The following is a 22,359-nucleotide window of genomic DNA, read 5'->3' on the forward strand; positions in this document are numbered from 1 at the left end:
GTGCAAGGAGGGAGGTGGTGCAAGCACAGCCCCCCCCAAGGGACCTGCTGCCTTTGTCCTCTCCCCAGTCACCCTGCTGGGGGGCCAGGACCCTCCTGGCACTGCAGCCCCAGGGGATTAGGGGTCCTTCACCCAAAGCAGTTGGCTCCAAACCTGCTCTTGCTTCACTTAAAGGGGTGAAAGATGCCCCTGCCCCAAGGGTGCTGCTGCTTGGGACCCCCCCCCAGTGCCACTGGCACCTGGAGCAGGGCTGGCAGGGACCCCAGGGGGGTGTTTTAGTCCCCACCCCACCAACTCCCCCCTTGTCAGCCCCAGCACTGCACAACCCCAAAGCTGGTGCTGCAACCACCCCCCTGTAACACCAGAATGGGCAATAAACTGGGGGGACACTGGGTTATACTGGTCTGGCCACTGCATGGGGGGGGGGGGACGGGACTGTCCCTGGGGACATGGGACCTGAGCCCCACACTCACCTGGAACCCCCCTGCTGGGGTCTGGAGATCCAGCATGGAGACCTGAAGCAGCACCAGCACAGCCCCCCTCCAGCTGGGGGGTGTTAATTAACCTGATTGCTAACGAGCCCCCAGCCAGGGGGTGGTGCCTCGTGACAGCTGGGGTGAGGTGGGTGCCACCCAGGGGTGCCAGCATGGGGACACCATGCTCTGCCCATCTCTTGCAAGGTGTGCCTGTCACCCCGTGGCCATACACCCCGGATGTCCCTTGTCCCCAGAGCGGTGCCCCCTGTCAGAGGGAGGTGACAGTGTCCCCCCCGTGTCCCCCCACCCCGCAGGCAGGCAGCAGCCCGGCTGTATCAGACATATTTATTTCTGTACACACTTATACACACGGCTCCCAGGGCTGCTTCATCCTTCAGTGCCATTTCCCTGCAGGGTTCGGGGAGGGGGCACCCACAGGCTCCCCATGGCCAAGCCCCCTCCTCATCCCTGTAGTGTCAACCTGGGGGGGGGGGGCAGAGAGCCAACCCCCCTCTCCTGCAGCCCCCCAGCTGGGGCAGGACCATGCGCCTTCACCCTGCCTCAGTTTCCCTGCAGCATCAGCCCCGGCTGTGGCAGAGGTAGGGGCTCTGCACACACCTGGGTCCAGGGGGGGGGGCCCGGCCCCCCTTCCCTCCCCCAGCACCACGTTCCCCCCCCCCCCCCCAAAGGTCTTGTGAGCATGCGGGACCCTCCACCCAGGGTGAAGTTTGGGGACCTCCTGATGGTGAAGCCACCCTGGAGGAGCCAGCATCACCCCAACCCCTGCCAGGAGGGGGGTGTGTGTGTGGGGGGGGTTGTTCCAGCCATCGGTTCCTGGACCCCCAGCCCCCAAACGGTGGTGGGGGGCCCCGGAGGGGGTCTAGAGGGAGGGTGTCGGGTTTTATTTGACGTGCTCGGCAGCGTGGGAGGAGCAGTAATACTTCTTGTGGGCGATGAAGGTGGAGAGGCTGCTGAACTTGATGTTGCAGAGGCGACAGTACCTGTGGTTGCCGTTGGGCACGGGGCCGGGCACAGCCTTGGCCGGGGGGGTCTGCACCCCCCTGTCCGTGTAGGTGGGGGGGGTGGGGGGCTTGCGGACGGCTTCCCGCAACCCCTCTGCGGGGGCCCCGGGCGAGGCGGGGGGTCGGGGGCTGCCGCCTCCGTCCCGCCCCTCCTTGGTGTTGAAGCTGTCCCGGCGGAGGCGGGGGGCGGGGAGCCGGGGGGGCGACACCGCCGGCAGGGGGGGGTCGGGAGGTGTCCTGCCCGCGCCGGGCACCGGGGGGTCGGGGAGCCCCTGCCCGGCCACCGGAGGTTTGGCCACGAAGAGCCCGTGGGCGTTACGGAAGTGCTCGAGGAGGTCGCCCTTGACGGCCCCGTTGAGGGGACAGTAGGGACAAGCGGCGAGGGGTCCCTTCCCCCCCCCCGGGGGCGGCGGGGGACACTTGGGGTGACGCTGCAGCGAGTCCGCTCCGGACGCGGGGGCATAGGGGACGCTGGGGCTCCCCGCCGGAGCCGCCCTCACCCTCACGCCTTCGGGGTCTCCGTCGCCGGGGCTGCCGGGGCTGCGCCCACCCTTGAGGGGGGCGGCCATGGCCCCCTTCATCTTCTGGAGGTGCTCGAGGGTGCGGGGCTGCAGCGGGGTGGCGGGGCACTGGTACTTCTTGTGGGCCAGGTAGGTGTCGAGGCTGTTGAAGCTGAGGCGGCAAGCGGTGCACTCGTGGTAATCGGCCAAGGGCAGGAGCGGGGCGGGCGCGGGGTCGCTCTGCCGCCGCCGCTTCTTGCTCAGATCAATGGGACCCTCGGCGTCGGGGCTGGAGCGGGGCGAGGGGGCAGCCCCCCGAGGAGGAGGAGGAGGAGGGAGAGGAGGAGGAGGATCGGGAGCCGGAGGAGGTTCGGGGGCCGGGGGAGGTTCCGCGGGGCGGTGAGAGGCCCCGTGGATCTCGTAGAGCTTGCGGCGTTTGCGGGTGCGGAGGGGTTGGGGTAGGAAGGGGATTTTGGGGCCGGGGGGCCGGCGGAGGGGGGGGTCGTGGCGGGAGGCGCAGTAGAAACGCTTGTGCACCACGTAGGTCTCGTGGCGGCTGAAGCGGATGTTGCAGGCCTCGCACAGCGTCTTGCTGGGGTCTTCGTCCCCCTCGTCCCCCGCCGAGCTGCCGGGGCTTTGGCTGTCCTCGCTGCACCTCCCCGACCCCCCTTCCGCCTCGGGGGACCCCGCTTTACCCCCCACCTCCTCCGCCTTCACCTCCGGCGGGGCTGCCGGCGGCGTGGCGTCTCGGGAGGCGTCCCCGTCCCCCGCCGGCGTCCCCTGGATGTCTCCTGCCGAGGGGGACAGCAGCGTCCCCGGGGCGGGGGGGACGCCCTTAGGTGCCCCGGGGGGGGCTTTGAGCTTGCGTGCCCCGGGGGGGCTGTCCTCGGCCAGGTGCCGGCTGGAGCAGTAGAGGCGTTTGTGCACGTAGTAGTTGTTGATGTTGTTGAAGGTGATCTCACACTCGAAGCAGGTGGCACCCTTGGGCACCGGGGCGCCGGCGTAGACGGCGGGCGGCACCGCGCCGCCGTGGCCTTGCTTCAGCCGGCTGTGCACCAGCTCCGACATCTTCGCCAGGATCTCCGACGCCTGCGGCACCACCGCGGCCTCGTGGCCGAAGACGTACTGGGGTAGGAAGACGGTGCCGCCCGCCGTGCCTGTCCCCGGCTCGCTGGGCACCGGGCTGGAGCCCGGCGTGGGGCTGGCGAGCTCCGATTTGACCTTTGCCGAGGGGAGGCTGCGGGGGGACGAGGTCCTGGAGCAGGCGTCGGGGCTGCTGGCCCCGCGGCCGCCGCTTTTCGGCGCCTCCGCCTCGCTGGCCGGGCTGCCGACGGGCTCCTCCTTGATGCGGACCGCGTCCCCGGAGGAAGAGGAGGAGGAGGATGAAGAAGATGACGCCGATGATGCCGATGCCGGACCTTCTCCGTTCTGCGGCTGGGAGGGAGGCGAGGCCTTGGCGTCGGGGGATGAGGCGGGCGGTGGCGGGGGGGACGGCGGGGGTCGGGGCCGGGCGGTGGGGCGGGCGGGGGTCCGTGCAGCCCGGGGTGCTGGGGCAGTGCCGGCAGCCCCTCGGGCAGGAAGGCCGGCACGCTGCACTTCCGCAGGGACGCGTTGTTCGTCTGGCTCAGCCCTGGGAGAGGGGACAGGGGTGACAATGTTAACCCCGTGCCCTGTCCCTCCCCGTGGCCGGAGCCATTTTGGGGTGACAAAGGGGATGCTGGCAGGTGCGTCCCCCCGGCCAGACGCACGGTACCCACCGGTGGCGAGGGGTTTGGAGGCGGGCAGGGCTGGCCCCGGTGAGTAGACTTCTCCCTTGGAGCCCGGCTGGCAGATCATATGGTTGGTGACCAGGTGGCTGTAGAGGATGTCCCTCGTGGTGGAGATGAAGCCACAGCTGTGGCAGACGCCTGCGGGGAACGTGGCGTGGGGCTGAGCGGGTGGGATGGCAGCCGGCGGGGCAGGGGAGACCTGTGGGGAGCGCGTCCCCACGCTGTGCTGGAGGGGACAGGGGTGTCCCTGTGGGGACACTGGGCAGCACACACTCACCGTTCAAGGTGTCCGTGTGTACTTTGAGGTGACGCTCACAGTTGGCTTTGGTGGTGAAGGCAGACAGGCAGATCAGGCAGACAAACGGCCGCTCTCCTGCAGGACAGACGGACAGGCGGCCACCTCAGGGGACACTGTGCCAGCCAGCACTGTGCCAGCTGCAGGAAGGGGGATGCTCCCTTTGGCTTCACAGCACCGAGATGGGAACACCTACACGTCAGCAGCCCCAAACCAGTAACCCAGCTAGGGGAGAACCAGAAAATCCCAGACTGGTTTGGGTGGGAAGGAACATTAAAGCTCATCCAGTCCCAACCGCTGCCACGGGCAGGGACACCTCCCACCAGCCCAGGCTGCTCCAAGCCCCATCCAACCTGGCTTTGCCCAGGGATGGGGCAGCCACAGCTTCCCTGGGACCCCATCTGGGTGCTGCCCCCACAGCCTCCCTGTCCCTCCACCCCACCGGCTCCTGGGGTCCTTGCATGTGGCAGGGTGGCAGTGCCATACCACTGTGGCTCCGCATGTGGATCTCCAGGGAGCTGGCACTGGGACAGCTCTTCTTGCACTGAGGGAAGGGGCAGACACGCTCGTTGGGATAGGTCTCCTTGGGCTTCTCCTCCAGGGCTGGCGAGCCGGCGCTCTGCCGGCTGGCACAGTAGTACATCAGGTGGGCCTGCAGGTTCCGCTCGCTCCGGTACCAGATCCCGCAGTCCTTGCAGGGGAAGACGTCCTCTGAGGAGAGGAAGGGACAAGGAAAGGGACATACATCACTTGCCTGATGGGCTGGGGACCCTCAGCGTGCTGCCAGCCCCGTGGGCTGCCCCGTGTTTCCCCCACCCCCGTGTCCCCGGGCACTCACTGTTGACCACGGCGGTGGCCAGGATGGCAGCCATGCCGGCTTGCTGGGGGAGCAGCTGGATGTCAGAGTGCAGGGCAGCCGGGTAGGGCAAGTCCTCAGGCTCTGCTTTCACCCCGTGGTGGTTGGGGACAGCTGGTGGGGGCTCTGCCACCACGAAGGCGCAGACGGGCTCGTCCTCCCGCAGCGCACGCGTCGTCCGGCACCACAGGGCTTGGTCTGGGGGGCAACAGGCAGGAGGGATTTGCACCCTTGCACGCCCACCCTGAGGGGCTCTGAGGCCCCTGTCCCTCTCTGCCCTTGTCCCTCTCTATCCCCGTCGCCCTCAGCCCTTGTCCCCTGGCTTCCTCCCGGCCACGGCAGAGCCTTGGACTGCCTGGAGATGGCGATGTCTGCCCGTGCCTGAGCCCTGCCTGCTGCTTCTCAGCCTGGCACCACGGCTCGAATTCCTGCTTGCACCGACCCTTGCACCCACGTGTGCACCAGTGCATGCAGGAACGCTGGCACCCAGGTGTGCACTGAGGTTTGCACCAATACGTGCAGCAACGGGCGCGTTAATGCTTGCACACGCGTGTGCACCAGGGCTTGCCCCGATGTCTTGCTTGCACCAAAGTGTGCAGCAAATGCTTGCACTGAGTCTTGCACCAACGCATCCAGAAAGGCTTGCACCAAGCTGTGCACAAACCCTTGCACCAACATTCACACTGCTCACAGTGCTGGGACCCTCCTCATGTCCCCCCAAAACTGCCTGGGGAGGGGGGGGGGTGGGATGAGGGACAAGCCCCAGGGCTGCCCAGTGGTGGAGGTGTGGGGGTGTCACGCCTGTCCCCCCGTGGTCCCCTCCAGCGTGGGCACACGTGTCACCTGTACTCACCCTTCCTGTAGATGACAGCGTTGGCATCGGGCTCGTGGGGCACGAGTGGCAGCCGGGACAGCCAGCAGCTCTCATCCCCCAGCACCAGTGTCACGGGGGGGCCCTGCCAAGGGAGGGAGGGAGAAGAGGGGTGAGCACTGCACCCCAAAACATGTAGGGGTCAGCAGGGAGGTGGGGAGGGGGTCACGGTGGTCCCAGCTCAGCGCCCGCCTCTGCCTTCCTGCATCTTTAATGAATATTAATGAGAAGCAAGGGAAGAGGGGAGGGGGGGGGGGAATTAATCTGCCTGATCCTCCGATGGCTGCCGCGGGAACGATACGAAATCTAATTATTTGTCCCGATATTTCTAAACCCTCCAAGCCAGGCTGACAGCCGCAGCCGGCTCAGGTCTTATCACTGCCCGGAGCCGGGTGCTGGCAGCACCACAAACCCCCACGCGTGTGCGGGCACACGCGTGTGCGCTTCCACGCCGCGGCCCCCGCGTGCCGATGGTGCTGCTCCCCCCCCTCACAGGCTGGGAAACGGGGCTGGGGGCTTGGGGAACCCCCCCCTCCACAGGGCACGGGGATGGATGCTGCTGGTGGCCCACGGGCTGAGCTCCCTCGGGGACCGCGGTGTCCCCTCCGTGTCCCGCCCCACGGGGGGGATGGTCCCTGTGGAGCTTTTGCAGATCGGCCCCATCCACGGTGGTGGGGGGAGACCTGCGGGATGGAGGGAGATTCCTGCAGCGTCCGGGCACCCCGCAGCACCCCAGGGTGCTCTCAGCACCCCAAGATGCCCGCCCTGGCTCCTCCCGGTGGCCCCAGCCCCCGTGGCGAGCCCTTTCCTTGTTCTCCTGGAACAAAGAGGTCAGTGTCTGGGCTCTGCACCCTGCTGATAACCATCGGAAACCCAAGCTGCTCCGCATCCGCCGGGACGGCGTTAGCGGGGGCGGCCCCGCGCCCTTCCTGGGGGGCACCGCGGCTGGGGGGGCTCACACACACACACAGACACACACAGACACACACACACACACACACACAGACACAGACACACACACACACACACAGACACAGACACACAGACACAGACACACACACACACACAGACACAGACACACAGACACAGACACACACACACACACACAGACACACAGACACACACACACACACAGACACAGACACACAGACACAGACACACACACACACACACACACACAGACACACACAGACACACACAGACACACACAGACACACACACACACACACACACACAGACACACACACACACACAGACACAGACACACAGACACAGACACACACACACACACACACACACAGACACACAGACACACACGGGACGGGGATGGCCTGGGGCACAGCCAAAGCTGCTGGCATGGGGGGGTCTGTCACTTGGCACCCCCGGGCTGGTGCTGCTGGAGGGAGAGCACACCCGCCCGAGCAAGGCTGGGTTTGGGGGAGCCTCGTGGGAGCAGCCTGGGGGGGCAGACAGGCATCCTCCTCCTCCTCTTTCCCCTCCTCCTTCTCCACCTCCAGCTCCTTCTCCTCCTTTTCCTCCTCTTCCTGTTCCTTCTCCTTCCACTTCTCCTCTTGTTCCTCCTCCTTTTCTCCTTCTCTTCCTCATCCTCTTTCTTCTCTTCTCCTCCTCCTCATCCTCCTCCTTTTTTTTTCTCCTCCTTCTCATCCTCCTCCTATTCTTTCTCCATCTCATCTTCCTTCTCCTCCTCCTCCTCCTCCTCCTCCTCCTTCTCCTTCTCCTTCTCCTTCTCCTCCTCCTCCTCCTTCTCCTTCTCCTTCTCCTTCACCTCCTCCTTCTCCTTTTCTCCTCCTTCTCCTTTTCTCCTCCTTCTCCTTTTCTCCTTCTCCTCCTCCTCCTCCTCCTCCTTCTCCTTTTCTCCTTCTCCTTCTCCTCCTCCTCCTCCCTCAGTGCAGCCCTGGGCACACACGATGCTCCACACCACCAAGGCGCTGAAGCCACCCACCCCGTGTCCCCAGTCCCCACTTCCACCCCAAGATGAGATCAACTCCTGCGTGGAGACAGAGAGCAGAGCCAGGCAGGAATTGGGGGAGACCCCCTGAACCCCTCACCCTGCTGCCAGCAACAAAGAGGAAGGGACCCGAGGGTGACAGCCCCTATCAGGGATGGGGCTGCGATTCCTTCCTCGCTTCCCCGAGCAGAGATAGGGAGGGAGGCGAGCAGGAGAGGAGAGCAGGGCTGGGAATCATCAGCAGGGCTTGATAAGGGAGCTGCTGAAATGGGAGCAAAAATATTTAGACAATAAATGAAGTATCAGAAAAAAGCCACGCATATCTTTAAGAAATCAATCATCCTGTACCGGGTGTCTGGACACACGGCGCCAACCGGGAGATAGGGAGCCAAACTGGGCAGATAAGGGTTAATCAAGGATTTAATTCGGCAAAGATAAACGGGCCTGAGCTTGGAAAAAAAAAAAATAAAAAAAAAAGAGTGAAGGAGAGAGGAGGAGGAGGTGGGGATGGAGCCTGGGCAGGATTCTCCAGCCTGGAAGATCCTGGGCTGGAGGTGCTTGTGTGTGGCTCTGGGGGGGATGCAGGGGGAAGGATGTGGATGGGACATGAGGATCCGGCTCCTGTGACACCCCGTGTGCACCAACACACACCCTGGGTGCACCCACAACCACCCTGTGTGTCCCCACACCCCCTCTGCCTGTGCTGCAGAGCCCTGCTGCCTTCCAGTCCCCACCACAGTCCCCTGGGAACAAACTGGAGGTGGGAAAGCCAGGTGCCAGCTCTTCTGCCAGGACACAGGGCCACCCAGCAGCCATGGGCAGGAGGGGACAGCCAGCATCCTGTCCCCCTGCCACGCTCTGAGCAGATTTATGGCAGGGAAACCTCCAGGGCATCCACACCGGGTGATTCCCAGGGGACCCGGGGCTCAGGCAGGGGAAATCCCTCCCAAACAACTCATCCCCGGGGACTTCCCCAGCAGCCCCTGGCAGTGCTCCTTACCATCTCGCTGTGCCCCGGGGATGCTGGCTGGCTGTGGATGCTGCCCTGGAAGGGTCCCCAGGAGAAGCCCTCGGGGAGGCTCCTGCGGGTCCGTACCCTCCTCTCCCCGTCCTGCCCGGTCAGATCCAGCTCCTCTGCGGGGAGACAGGGACAACATCAGCACCACAAACCCTCAGACAGACCCCTGGGGATGCTGGCACCCATGTGGAGCTGGAAGCTGGGTGCTACCTGTCCGTGATGGGATCTGGTTGCTCAATTGGGGGGGGTCTTGGCACGACAAGGGGGGTCCGGGCCCGGTGATGGAGAGGAAGGAGCATTTCCTATCCCCAACCCAAAGTCACAGCAGCTTCAGGGCTTAATGGCTTTGATTATCTGATAAGCCCCCGGTTTAATGGGTTAGATAACACCTTAATACACTATGAAGGCTGCTCGAAAAATGTTTTAACTGTGCCTTTGTCTTGTGGAGAGCAGATAAGATGGCAGGTAACCAATACCCAGACGGATGGGTGCTGGCTGGAAGGGGCAAGACCCTGCACCCTAAAAACCCACGATGATTCTTGAAGATAGTGAGCAAGCCACTGGCAGGACAGGGTGCCCAGGAGGGCTCCCAGCACCCTGGGGTGCTCCAGGACAGCAGTGCAGTCCCCTCCTCAGGACTTTGCCATGGCAGAAGCCCCCCTAAAGCCACAGGCCCAGAGCTGCATCCTTTGGGATCCAGCTGATGCTTGGGTGCCGTGGGTGGGGAGGAGGCTGTGCGTGTTTGAAGGCAAAATTGCTTTTGGAGCTGGGAGTGCAGGGAGGATAAAGAGATCCCATGGCTGTGGAGATTGAAATCTGATGTGTTTATTAACAGGGCTGACATCTGGATCCTCTCTGGGCTGGGGTGAGTTAAGGTGAGTGACTGGAAGTGCTGGCTTGGTGGCACCTGTGATCCCACTTGTCACCTTCCAGTCCCCTCCATCCACCAAGGGACACCCTGTGACACCGGGGAGGTGGCTCTGACCCTGTCCCCAGGGGAGGAGCCACTGCCCCACTGCAAACCCCTCTGCAAACCTTCTCTGAAGGCACCAAAGGTCCCTGAGGTCTTTGGGGTCACCAGGCTGGTCCCCATCCTCATGCCACCCTGTCCCCGTGCCACTGCCTTCCCCCAGGTCCCTGTGGCACATCGGTGCCTTCCACCTGGGGGCACTGGGTGCTGGCAAAGGGATCCCAGCTCTGTTTCCAGTCAGGATTTCATCCCAACCTGGTGGCTGTGGGAACGAGCATGGTGCTGGCTGCACCCAAACCACAGCCCCAAACCCCGTGGTGCTGCCAGGGAGCCGGGCTCCCTCCACGGTGGTCCCAGCACCTTCGAGCCACCAATCCTCACCCCTTTTCTCCCCGGGCAGGGGACATCAAACGCCCGAACCCCCTGGAGAGCCCCAGGGGTGGTGTGGTGGCAGCTCGGTTGCTTTCGGGGAACAGAGCCCAACCGCCACCTCCCCTCTTTGTGCTCCCCCCTTTTTGCCCCCCCCCTCTCCCCCTTCCCCCCGTCTCACTGGTAATCAGCAGCGTTTGGGTCAGGAGACCATGTCTCCCAGATAAGAGCGTTCGCCTGACACTTCCCATGTCAGAGCACTTCATCTTCTGGGTATCAATCCCCAGCAGAGAAAACACGCAGGCGCTGATAAAGAGAAAACCGTTCCAGACAGGGGGACAAAAATAGTGGTGCTGGAGCTGCCCCCCCCTTTCCTCCCCTCCCTGCCAGCACCCGATGGCCACGGCACCAGCTGGTGGCCCGGTCTGCTAGCATCACCCCAAAAACCAGGGGGGTGGTGAACCCAGCACCAAGAGGTTTTCCAGTGGGATGGGTGCAGCTGCCAGAGCCCCGCGGTGCCCAGCGAGAAAAACGGAAGGGAAAAAAAAAAAACAAACCAAAAAAGGTGATTTCCAAACTAAACCTTCAGGGGGTCCCTTCCCTCGGCACAAGGAAACAGAGCTGAGCCCTGGGGTGGGGCAGCCTGGGAGATGCAAACCCAACACCAGTGACTTGTGTCCCCAGGAGGGAACAACCCCACAGCCCCCACCCCTCCGGCCCCACAGTGCTGGACTGACCCCACTGCCTGCCTGCACCCTGGGGAGGTGGGGAGGGAAGGAGCCAGCCCACGGCTTGTCCCCCCAGCCAGGGACAAAGTCCATGGGTGTGTGTCCCCTCCCTGCAGGACCCCCCCAGTATCTCACTTGGCCATCGCTCCTCGGCCAGGTGGTTATCTCAGGAGGGTTTATCTCCCAGATCATTAACCACATTGGGCAGGGACCCTGCTCTTTGCTTTGGGTCACCATGAAAAGGAAAAAAAAACAAAAAAACAGGAGAGGAGAAAGCCCCCAGTAGTGAGCTGGGCACCCCTGCTCGGCACTGCAGGGACCTGGTGCCCAAACACGGGGTGCCGGGGCTGCTCCCTGCACCCCCCACCCCGACCCCGGGGCCCACAGCACCCGCTCACCCAAGGCTGCTGCACCTCAGCTTATCTCCCCATCGAGAGATTTCAGAGAAACGGGGCTGAGCTGTGCCCCAGAGCAAAGATTAATCCTGCCAGCACGCCCCAGCCACGCACCGGGAGATCGACCCGTGGCTGAGGGGACAGAGCTGTCACCCCAGCCCCTGGGGACCTCCCGAGGGGCACCCGCTGCTGGTGAGGCATCACCACACATCAGGGCACCACCTTCCTCTGGTACAGAGGATAAATGGTGTGTCTGGGTGAGGGTGTCCCACTGGGAGCTGGGCTGGCTCCTCTGGTCACCCAGGCTTGCTCATGGGTGCTCCAAGGGTGTAGCCATGCACCCACATTTGTTGTCCCTATGGCAGAGGGTGCCTATCTGGCCCCAGGAAAACCTAATGTCATCCTGGTTTGGGTGGCATGGATGCCATCCCATGCCACACTACCCCATGCCATGCCAACCCATGCCATGCCACTCTACCCCATGCCACGCTATCCCATGCCATGCCATGCCATGCCAACCCATCCCATCCCATCCCATCCCATCCCATCCCATCCCATCCCATCCCATCCCATCCACACAACTAGAATCGAATCTGACTGAACCAGTGCTGCCCCTCGGCCAGGATCCAGGCTCAGTTCCCAGAGTATTTGCAGCTGCCTGGATACTATCAGGATAAATACTGCCACTGGGGTGTCACGGGACCATGTTCCAGCATCAGCTGAGTTGCTCCTATTAATACAGCAGCCAGCCTGGGGGGACCACAGTGTTGGGAATGGCCCCTGTGGGAGTCTGTGGGAATAGAGACCACAGGATGGGACGATGGGATGTACTGATTGTCCCTGGTTTTATCCCAGCACGTGCTGGGCTGGCATGGGAATGCCCAAGGGGGAAAGATGAATGGATGGACAGATCTGGAAGGGCCCAGGCCCTGCACCCTAAAAACCCATGGTGATTCTTGAAGATTCTTGGTCAGAAAGCCACAGTCTGGTGAGCCACTGGGAGGGCTCCCAGCACCCTGGGGTGCTCCAGGACAGCAATGGGGTCCCTTCCCTAGGGCACAGGGCACAGAGTGCCCCTAAAGCCATCATGGATCATCCATCATGGATCACCCATCATGGATCACCCATCATGGATCACCCATCCATTCCTCCATCCATCCATCCACCCATCCATCCCCCCCCAGCCTCCCATGGCTCTCCCACTCCCATCCAGGGGAAAGAGGAGCAGGAGAAGCCCCGGCAGCCCTGGCCTGGCCCCACCACACGCCCCAGCTGCTGTTTTTAGCAGCGGCGAGCGGAGCGCGGGGCGGAAGGAATAAATCCTGACAACTCAAGTAGTGAGCTGATGTGATGGCACCGCTCCGATAAGATGGAGGGAGCCGATTGGGAAGAGTCTTAAGCTGTGAACACGCAGCATCTCCACTCTTCACCTCCGCTCACAAAGGGAAATCTCTCCAAAGGGGCTAAGGAGATTATCCCGGCTTTGCCATCCCGGGTGCTCGAGTAATCAGGGCAGCCTCGGGGATGACAAAGGAACCAGGAGGGTTTCAATTCCAACCTTGCTGGGCTGTGCCTGGGGCTCAGCCGGCTCGGCCACCGCCACCCGGAGCGGGGACGGCGATGGGAGAGCTGGGTTGCTGCTGGCTTTGCCCCCACCCCGCACCCCACTTCAGTTTTTGGGGTGCACCCTGCTGCCCCAGGGGGGAGCTTTTTGCTTTTATCGCTTGCGAGTTATTGATTTTTTTTTTTTTTTGTTGTTTGTTTGTTTGGACAGAGTACAAAAGCAAATCTTTATCAGGCTGAACCCTGCCCCTGGTTAATGGAGGTGCCCTGGAGAGCAGAGCGGGCACCTCCCAGCACCTAGGCCGGGGGTGAAGGGGACAGCACCCAGGACATGTGGCACCCCAAAAGGGCCAGGTGTGCCCCCCCTTTCCCATCCCTCCACTCACCAGCTGTGGTGCACAGCTGGCAGGCAGGGCGGGCACCGGGTGCCACGCGTCACCCGGGATCGCCCTGGGGCAGCTGGGGTGCCCTGCCCCAGCAGGATGGGTCCTGATAAGGCTCCCCTGAACACTGGTGTTCCGGGTGCTGCTGGGCCCTGCTGGGATGTGGCCCTCACCCCCAGGGGTGTCTCTGTCCCAGAGAGGGTCCCCATCCCCATGGGGACAGAAATAAACACTGGGAATAACATCAGAAAGCACTGGGGATGGCGGGAAGAAGGAAAAACTGTCCAGCTCCCCTGGGATTGACCCCTGTGCCACCCCCTGTCACTGCTGGGACCCCCCAGCTCTGCCCAGGCTGGTGGCAGGCAGCGGGTAGGGGTGTAATGGGGGGGGGCAGGAAGCTGGGGAGGTGGGGGGGAAGGAAGGGGCCCCCCGAGCTGATGCAGAGGGCAGATATCCCCTCCGGAAAGGGGAGGGAACTGCAGGGCTGAGGGGAGAGAGGACCCCCAGGGGGGCAGCACCCAGATGGAGGAAGGGGGTGGGAGCTCAGCTCCGACTCCCCCCCAGTCCTTGGCTCCAGCCCAGGGCAGAGCAGCAGTGATTGATTGACAGCTGTCAGTCACCATCAGCCAGGCAGCATGGCCCACTCAGGACAAGGGAAAATGGAGGGGGAGAAGGATGGGGACAGAAGGGACACTGCTGCATGCATCAGCAGCCCCCTGGGTGCTGCCCAACACAAGGGTGTCCCCGCCAGCTTGTAGGAAAGTGGGTGTCCCCCACTCCAGCAGTGTCCCCAAATTGTCCTGAGCATCCCTTCACCCCAATAATGCCTCCAACCTGGCCTGAGCATCCCTCCACCTCAGCAGTGTCCCCAAACCAGCCTGATCATCCTCCCACTCAGAAATATTGCCAAGTTGAACAACCCTTCACCCCAGCAGTGTCCCCAAACTGCAGCATCCACCCCATCAGTGTCCCCAAACTGTCCTGAGCATCCCTCCACCCTGCTGTGTCCCCAGGCAGAGGCTGCACCGAGGGGCAGGGACCTGTGGGTACAGATTCCAACATCCCCATTCCAAGACAGGTGCCACGGACCATCCCCATCCGGGTTCAGAAATACAGAGAACCCCCCAAACTTGGAAGGCTCTCACCCCAAACCCCCAGCTCCTCTCCATCCTTCAGCAACCCAACCCAAACCCCGCTCTCTGCCGCTCAGCTCCCAACAATAAAAAGAGAAATAGCCAGAATACAAATTTTTCCCCCACCCCCCTCATACCAGGGTGGAGGGGATGGGGGGGGGATGGGGCAGATGTGGCACAGTCCTGGCCATCCAGCTGAGCCCTCCCTCCTCGCCGTGCCCTGCTCACCCTGATAATAAACCCTGAGGTTTGCAGACAAACTCCGGGCAGCCAGAGATTATTCAGGCAGGAGTCGTGGAGCAGATAAACACAACTGAAGGCGAGTGGGGAGGAGAAGGAGGAAGGAGGGGTGGGGAGAGAAGGAGGGTTGTGGGGGGGGGGAAGGAAAAAATAAAATAGTTTGCTATTCTAATTAGATGCATCAATAAAAAAAAAAAAAATAAAGAAGTTACTCTGGGCTGTCCTGATACCCGCAGGCAGGATTGGAATTGGGGTCCTGTGCCCTGGGTTGGAATTTAAATAAACCCCAAGAGACAAAGCTCAGGGCTCAGAGAAGTGGAAGTGGTGGTGAGAGTGAAGCTGATGTAGGAAAGGGGGTGCAGAAGCCCCCTCCTGGCAGGGTGGTGGGGCTGGGGCATGGCTGGGGACATGGGACAAATGCCACCCCGGGTTTGGCCCTGTCTGATCTATCCCTTCCCCACTGGTGTCCCCAGAGGGACAAAAGCAAAACCCTTCTTCATCCCACTTTGCAGGAAGGTGAGTGCCAGCTGGGCTTCCCAGGGGCTGCAGCCTCTCTAGGGGGGGGTGGGTTCTCCAGTGTCTCGTAATGAGGTTGGGCAGCCTCACCCCTCAGCTTTCCTCTGTTCCCCTGTGCCAACACCACGCTTGGGAACTTTGTTGGGAGTTTTTCCCTCTGGGAAACCTGGTTTGACATGGTTGGGTGATGAGGAGAGAAGGGACAGCTGTGGGGGCTCCTGGAAGTCTCTGCCATCAGCCCCATGCCGGGGCAAATAAAAGCAGGTGGGAAAGACAAAAACCTGCAGCATGGCAGAGGGGCTGTGGGGAAGGTTTGGGGGAACTTGGGGAGGAAGGACATCCCCTCTCCAGCCCTGCCAGAGGATGCAGTGCCTGGCAGGAGTGGGTATGAAGCATGGCCAGGCTCCATCCTGGGGAGCAGAAGGGAGTTGGGGTGCCCCAGCCCCACAGGACACCTGAAAAGGCTCCCAAGTTGTGGGTTACAGCCTCCAGCTCCTGGGGACTTGTGTCTCAGCAGCCCCTCCAGAGAACAAGGTCATTTCAAAGATTAAACAAAATACTCCTCCCTCACCAGCACACGGGGCCAAGGAACCCCCTGGTGAGGTCTTGGCACTCTGTGTCCCCAGGCTGCCAGGGCACCACTTTCACAGAACATAAAAGCCATCGAATCACGGGATTATTTGGGTAGGAAAAGCCCTTTAAGATCATTCAGTCCAACCCTTCCCCCAGCACTGCCAATGCCACCACTGTCCCTCAGCACCACATCTCCAGGGCTTTGAAGCCCCTCCAGGGATGGGGACTCCACCATTTCCAGGGAGAAATTGTCCCCAAGCTCCAACCTAAACCTCCCCTGGCACCACTTGAGTTGTGCCAAAAGTTCCTCTTGTCCCATCCCTTGTTCCTTGGGAGCAGAGCCCGACCCCCCAGGTCCTTCAGCTGCCCCTGGGCAGACTTGTGCTCCAGCCCCTTCCCCAGCATCAGAGACCCAGAGCACAAAGCCATAACAGTGGGGATCTAGGAGCCCCCCATCTAGGAGGGGTTCTGGGGGACAGCAAGACCCCCAGATACGTGAGGAAAGGCACCCACAGCAGCTCGCTCGCCCCACACCCCCTCTCCTCGCCGCATCTTTTGCCATTGCTGACACACGGCGGATCCTGCCAGATAAAAAAAAAAAAAAAAAAAAAAAAAAAAAAAGAAAATTCAGGCTGCTCAGAGTTTCCCTTTTCGCCAGCTCCATCCCTGATAAGTGTGGAGCCTGCAGAGCCCCTGATAGACGGGGCTATCGCGGCGGTTGGTGCGAGAGGAACATCCTATCGCTGCTGCATCGCCGGCCCGCCACCAGCTCCCAGCCACACAGAAATTAACACCACTCCAATTACCAGGGCAGAGAGGGGCTGGGAAAAGGCGATAATAAAAATCTCTTTTACATAAAGAATGCAAAGAACCCGCGCCGGCGCGGGGGAAAAAAAAAAGGAGGGGAGGGGTGCGGGGAGGAAGGGGAGGGCAGGGCCAGAGGTGAGGATTTGTAGGGTGTGAGCTGAGGATGGTCTGGATGGGATTTGGGGTGCTGGGATGGGGAGAGACACACACACACCCCCCCAAACAGCAACTGGGATGTCAGCGGGGGGCAAAGGGCTGGGGAGGAGATAAGGAGGAGCCGGGGGTGGCCTCGCATCTCCTTCCTGCCCGGCACGCAGGAAGGGCCGGGATATCAGCGCTTCCCCTCGGATGGGCCGGGAAAGGGGGAGCGGGGCCGGGGCTCCCCGCAGGCCCCTGGGGATCTGGGCAGCTGCAGGAGCACGTGTGCTGGCAGACAGCAGTTCCCAGGGCTCCTCCAGTGCCCAGCTCAAGCTGGTGGCCTTGGGGACACGCTGGGACAGAAGCCATCACTAAATGGTGACTGGTGTCCAGCACGGGGGGGTTGCCCCTTCCCATCACCTGAAGGGGTTCCAGGAAAGCTGGGGAGGGACTCCTGATAAGGGCATGGAGGGATGGGATGAGAGGTGATGGCTTTAAACTGGAAAGGGGGAGATTTAGGAGAGACATTAGGAAGAAATTCTTTGGTGTGAGGGTGTTGAGCCCCTGGCCCATCACCCCTGGAGGTGTTGAAGGTTGGATGGGGCTTGGAGCAACCTGGGCTGGGGGGAGGTGTCCCTGCCCATGGGACCAGAACTAGACAATCTTTAAGGTCCTTTCAAACCCAACCCAGTCTGGAATTCTACAATCACTCACTTGCTTTAACAACAGACCCACCAGCACAGCCTGGCCAGCAGCGGGGTGTGGGCAGGGGCTGGCAGCCCCAACAGAGCCCAGAATGGGGCACATCCACCCTTGGGGGGGTCTCAGCTCCCTTCAGTCCCATCCCCATCAACCCGCCCGGTGGACACGTGCCCGCAAACCCAATCTCCATGGAGGAGGAACCCCGAGGACAACCCCATCACAAGTTGGTTTGGAGATAGCAGGGTGATAGGGCAGGGGGTGCCCACAGGACGTGCCAGGCCTCGCCGTGCCGGCGCGGAGATGCCGGGGGGCAGATAGACACTGCTTGGGGTTTCTGATAACCATCACGAAACCGCCCCGAGCCTCGCTCTTGTGGTTGCCAGGATGCTTGCCAAGTGCCCTCGGGTGAGAGTGAGGTGACACAGGACAGGGTCCGAGTCCTCCCTGTGCTGGGGAGCACGATGCCAGCCCTGCTGCCGTGACCCCGCCGCTCCCAGAGCAACTTTTCACTCTGCCAGGGGAGGTGGCAGGTCCACAACCATCATCTCTTCCCTCCCCTGCCAGCAGAAGCTCCGGTATTTGCAGCTCCCAGTGCTCCCAGTCCTTCCCATGCTGTTTTTTCCGAGAGGTGATGGATGTGGGGACTGCTCTGGGTGCTCAGTGCAGCCACGAAAGGAGCAGCAGAGCAATCGGCTGCACCCCGGGGACTCACCTGGCCCGTTCCACGTTTCTGCTTCCTCTGTGTTTTCTCCAGGATCCGGCTTCTCCAGCTCCTTTGGACTCTCCGGGGCTTCTCTGGACTCTGCAGCAGGAGAGGCAAAGCTCACACACCAGGCACTCCTGAGGTGGCATCCCACGGGGGTGGGGACCACCGGTGACACCCCAGACACAGGTGGCATCACTCGAGGATCTGCACGCCAGCAAAAGGGGATTTGCGCTCCCCTTGCAACCCCCATCGCCCTCCCTGCCCGCCACAGGGTGACCCCTGAGGACACCCAACCTCCCCAGAGGGACTTCCCAAACCCCCCTGTGTCGTGCACACCCGGAGGGGAGGCGGTGGGGACATCGCATCCCCCCACCCCCGGGGGCTCAGCCCCGCTCCCCGTCACGGCTCGATTTGTGGCGTATTCCTAGCAACTTGATAACAATTATTTCTCCCCATTAACTGCTGCGGGAGATGGAGCTGATAAAGCCCTATCTGCATATGACAGTGGGGAAGATTAGTGCCCAAAGTCCATGTTTGCCTTGGCGTCCCGGGCGGATAAAGCAGCGAGGAGCCCGATCGATCGGCGCCGCCGCGAAGGCCCCGGGGTGACGTCACGGGTTATTAATACAGGTGATAAGCAGGGATGATTAACATCAAATGAATCAATCACCGGGTATAAAAGTCCTATTATTTTTGGCTATAAATCAAAGTGCCTGGCATATCGATTTTTATCCATCCTGCTGAAAGCTTTAGTGGCCGTTATTGCTGCTGGCCCTTATCTCTCCTATCACCTTTTTATCCAGGCAGGCCAGTGCCAGGTGCAGCTCCGCGCCCAGGCTCCCCCCATCAGATAACACCCGGCAAAGTTTCCCAGCAAACCCTCAGCGAGCGGGGGAGTGCTGGTTTGAATCCCCCTTCGCTTCCCTCCAGCTTTCCCATTTTTTGGTTTTTTTCGTTGGTTTTTTTTTTTTTTTTTTTGGAAGGGGCAGAGGCTTTGCTCCCCAGGCGGGTTCTCCCCCGCGCCGGCGCAGCCTTGCCCCGCTGCCGTTATCTCAAAGGGCACTGCAAACATTAACTGATTAGGATTTGCCCCCACCTCCTCCACAGGAAGGAACTTAAAGGATATCTGGGGACTGGTTTTCAGCCCGGCCCTGAAATGCAGCCACCTCTGGGGTGGGGCACGGCGTGGCGTGGCGTGGCGTGGCGGCAGGCAGGCGGCACCGGCAGGAAAACAGCACCCATGGGTGGCCATGGCCCCCCAGCCCCACTGCTGGGCACCCCAACGAGTCACTGAGCACCCCAAGGAGTCACTGAGCACCCCAAAGAGTCACTGAGCACCTCAAGGGGGGGGTGGAGATGGGGTGGGTGTCACTCTGTACCCCAAAGAGTCACTTGAGCACCTCAAGGGGGGAATGGGGATGGAGTGGGTGTCACTCTGCACCCCAAAGAGTCACTTGAGCACCCCAAAGAGCCACTGAGCACCTCTAGAGGGGGGGGGGAGGGATGGGGTGGGTGTCACTTTGCATCCCAACAAGTCACTCTGCACCCCAAAGAGTCACTTGAGCACTCCAAAGAGTCACTGAGCACCTCAAGGGGGGGTGGGGATGGGGTGGGTGTCACTTTGCATCCCAATGAGTCACTCTGCACCCCAATGAGTCACCTGAGCACCCCAAAGAGTCACCGAGCACCCTGAGAGGTGATGAATGTGCACCCCAAAAAGTCACTTTGAATCCCAAAGGGAGGGGGGGGGTGTCTCTTCACAATGCCAGGAGGGGTGATCACTTTGCACCCTGGGGGGTTATTGTGTACCCCAAAAAGTCACTTGCATCCCAAGGGGGGGTCAGTTTGCACTCTAAGGGGTCACTGTGCCCCCAGGGAGTCACTGTGCACCCCAAGAAGTGCCTCTGCCCCCCAAGGGGGAGTCACCCTGAGCCCCCACGTCCCCCTCCCACCACGGCTGGCAGCTCAGTGCCAAGGCAGATGAAAGGGACCCAGGGTGAGAATGCTCATTAGCAGCCATCACTCATTAGCTGCCATGGCTCATTAGCAACCACTGCAGCCTCCAGTTCCAGTTCCTCCAGCTCCCCCCACCCCCAGAGCCCCCCATTTCTCCTGCCTGCCCCCAGCCCCCTGTGCTGGGACCACCCTTGCTCTGGGCTGGAACACCCCAGGGATATGGGGAGGGGTCTCACTTCACCACCAGCCCACCCCTCACCAGGGTGGGGGGAGCTGCTTCGTTAGCTAATTACCACCCTGCCCCCCCAGCAGAGGTGATGCCAGCAGGTTCCTCTGGTGGCACAGCGTGTCCCCAAGGTGGGTGTCACAGCCAGGCTCACCTTCACTGCCAGGGGGGCTGGAGGGGTCGTGTTCAGCAGAGCCCTCGTGGTCCGAGCCCCCCGCGTCCCTCTCGGAGGGGCTCCTCTCCCCCACTGGGGCATCCTCACCTTCCTCCATCGCTGCCAGGGAACCTGCCAAAACACAGAGGGGGGGTTGGGGGCGTGAAAAAAGCCCCTGGGGGGTTTCCCCAGGGTGGGGGGTAACGTAGGATGCGGATGCTTTGGGGTCCTTTCTGTCACCCGCTGGAGGTCTGCACACCGTGGGAAGGGACACCCCCTCCCCAGCATCACCCGGGGGTCCCTCGTCCCCTTGCCCAGGTAGGGGGGGTTACAAAGCCCGGGTGTTACCCCACAGACATTGTGGGGACATCCCCACCCTTGCCTGGGGCTGCCAAACACCACGGGTGGCACAGCAAGGTTCACACACCCCACGCACCGGCTCCCAGCCCCAGGGACCCCGGTGACCCTCCCCGTGGGTCCCCAGCACCCCCGGGGGGCGTCGCGGGGGGACAGACGAGGGGCACGGGAAGCGCAAAAGGTGGGGGACGCCCCCGAGAGCCCCCGCTGCTGTCGCCATGGCAACGCAGCATCCCCGCGGCCTCAAGGAAGAGGGGACGGGCAGCAGAGGCAGGTGGTGGCACTGCCCCGTGTCCCCGTCCAGCAGGCAGGCAGGGGCACAGGGGGGTGACAAACCCTCTGCAGACCTCAGCTGCTCTCCCTGACTCCAGGCATGTATATTTACAGCAGGAGAACAAAGAGCCCATAATCTAGACAAAGCAGACAACAATGAGCGTGAATAAAGAGGCTGCCGGAGAAGGGAAGGCAATTTATTCTAATTCTGCTAATTTCAGTTCCAGCACAATTAAAAAGGCTCTGATAATATTCAGAAACAATCGCCAGCTAACAAATCGTTTCTCCCGCTGTAAATGAAACATTGTTAGGCTAATTTCTGCTTTCACGCCTTCACGGCTCTCGGGCTTCTGATAAAGTTAACCCGAGCCTCGCCTGCTCCCTGCCTCGGCACCTCCAGCCTGGCTGGGGAGGGATGGAAGGGGCTGGGAAAGGATGGAAGGGGCTGGGAAGGGATGGAAAGGGCTGGGGAGGGATGGAAAGGGGCTGGGGAGGGATGGAAAGGGGCTGGGAAGGGCTGGGAAGGGCTGGGAAGGGCTGGGAAGGGCTGGGAAGGGATGGAAGGGATGGAAGGGATGGAAGGGATGGAAGGGATGGAAGGGATGGAAGGGATGGAAGGGATGGAAGGGATGGAAGGGGCATGGGGGGAGATAGAAGGGGCTGGGGAGGGATGGAAGAGGCTGGGAAGGGATGGAGGGGACATGGGGAGGGATGGAAGGGGCTGAGAAGGGACGGAAGGGGCTGGGAAGGGATGGAAGAGGCTGGAAAGGGATGGAAAGGGCTGGGAAGGGATGGAAGGGGGTGGGAAGGAACAGAAGGGGGTGGGAAGGGATGGAAGGGGCTGGGGAGGGATGGAAGGGGCTGGGGAGGGAGGGATGACTGCAGGAAGGAATGGGTGGGACACAGGGAGGGATGGAGGGGGACTGAGAAGGTATGGATGGGGTCAGAGAGGCATGGAAGGGGCATGGGGAGGGATGGAAAGGGCTGGGAAAGGATGGAAGGGGCTGGGAAAGGATGGAAGGGGCTGGGGAGGGATGGAAAGGGCATGGGAGGAGATGGAAGGGGCTGGGGAGGGATGGAAGGGGCATGGGGAGGGATGGAAGGGGCATGGGGAGGGATGGAAGGGGCTAGAGAGCAATGGGCAACCCCAGGGAGGGATGGAAGGCCACAAGAAGAGATGAAAGGGGGGATGGGGAGAGATGGATGGCACTAGGGAGGGATTAACTGCACCAGCACACCTATCACCCACCCAGGGGTGCCCAGCCCACCTGTACCCCACCCCAAAACACCCAGCCCTGGCTGAGAGGGCGATGGGGACACTCTGTGTGTACTCAGGAGCACAAACCCCAGGGTTGGTACCACAGCATCCCCCAGCAGCTCCAGGGGGGCAACAG

The 22,359-nt window shown here is 61.9% G+C and overlaps 1 protein-coding gene across 1 annotated transcript in view; it reads right to left on the bottom strand.

Annotated features, from left to right (window-relative positions):
• Positions 1–807: 807 nt before the first annotated feature.
• Positions 808–22,359, bottom strand: part of ZFPM1 (zinc finger protein, FOG family member 1) — a 38,582-nt gene continuing 17,030 nt past the window's right edge. The window contains 10 exon segments of the mRNA XM_071756536.1: positions 808–3,486; positions 3,489–3,628; positions 3,756–3,905; positions 4,045–4,140; positions 4,549–4,773; positions 4,901–5,116; positions 5,772–5,874; positions 8,759–8,892; positions 18,006–18,203; positions 20,336–20,467. Of these exon segments, the coding sequence (XP_071612637.1) occupies positions 1,378–3,486; positions 3,489–3,628; positions 3,756–3,905; positions 4,045–4,140; positions 4,549–4,773; positions 4,901–5,116; positions 5,772–5,874; positions 8,759–8,892; positions 18,006–18,203; positions 20,336–20,467 (3,503 nt within the window). The 3' untranslated portion in view covers positions 808–1,377.

This window comes from Heliangelus exortis, chromosome 13, assembly GCF_036169615.1.
Source record: "Heliangelus exortis chromosome 13, bHelExo1.hap1, whole genome shotgun sequence".
NCBI classification, from domain to species: Eukaryota; Metazoa; Chordata; class Aves; order Apodiformes; family Trochilidae; genus Heliangelus; species Heliangelus exortis.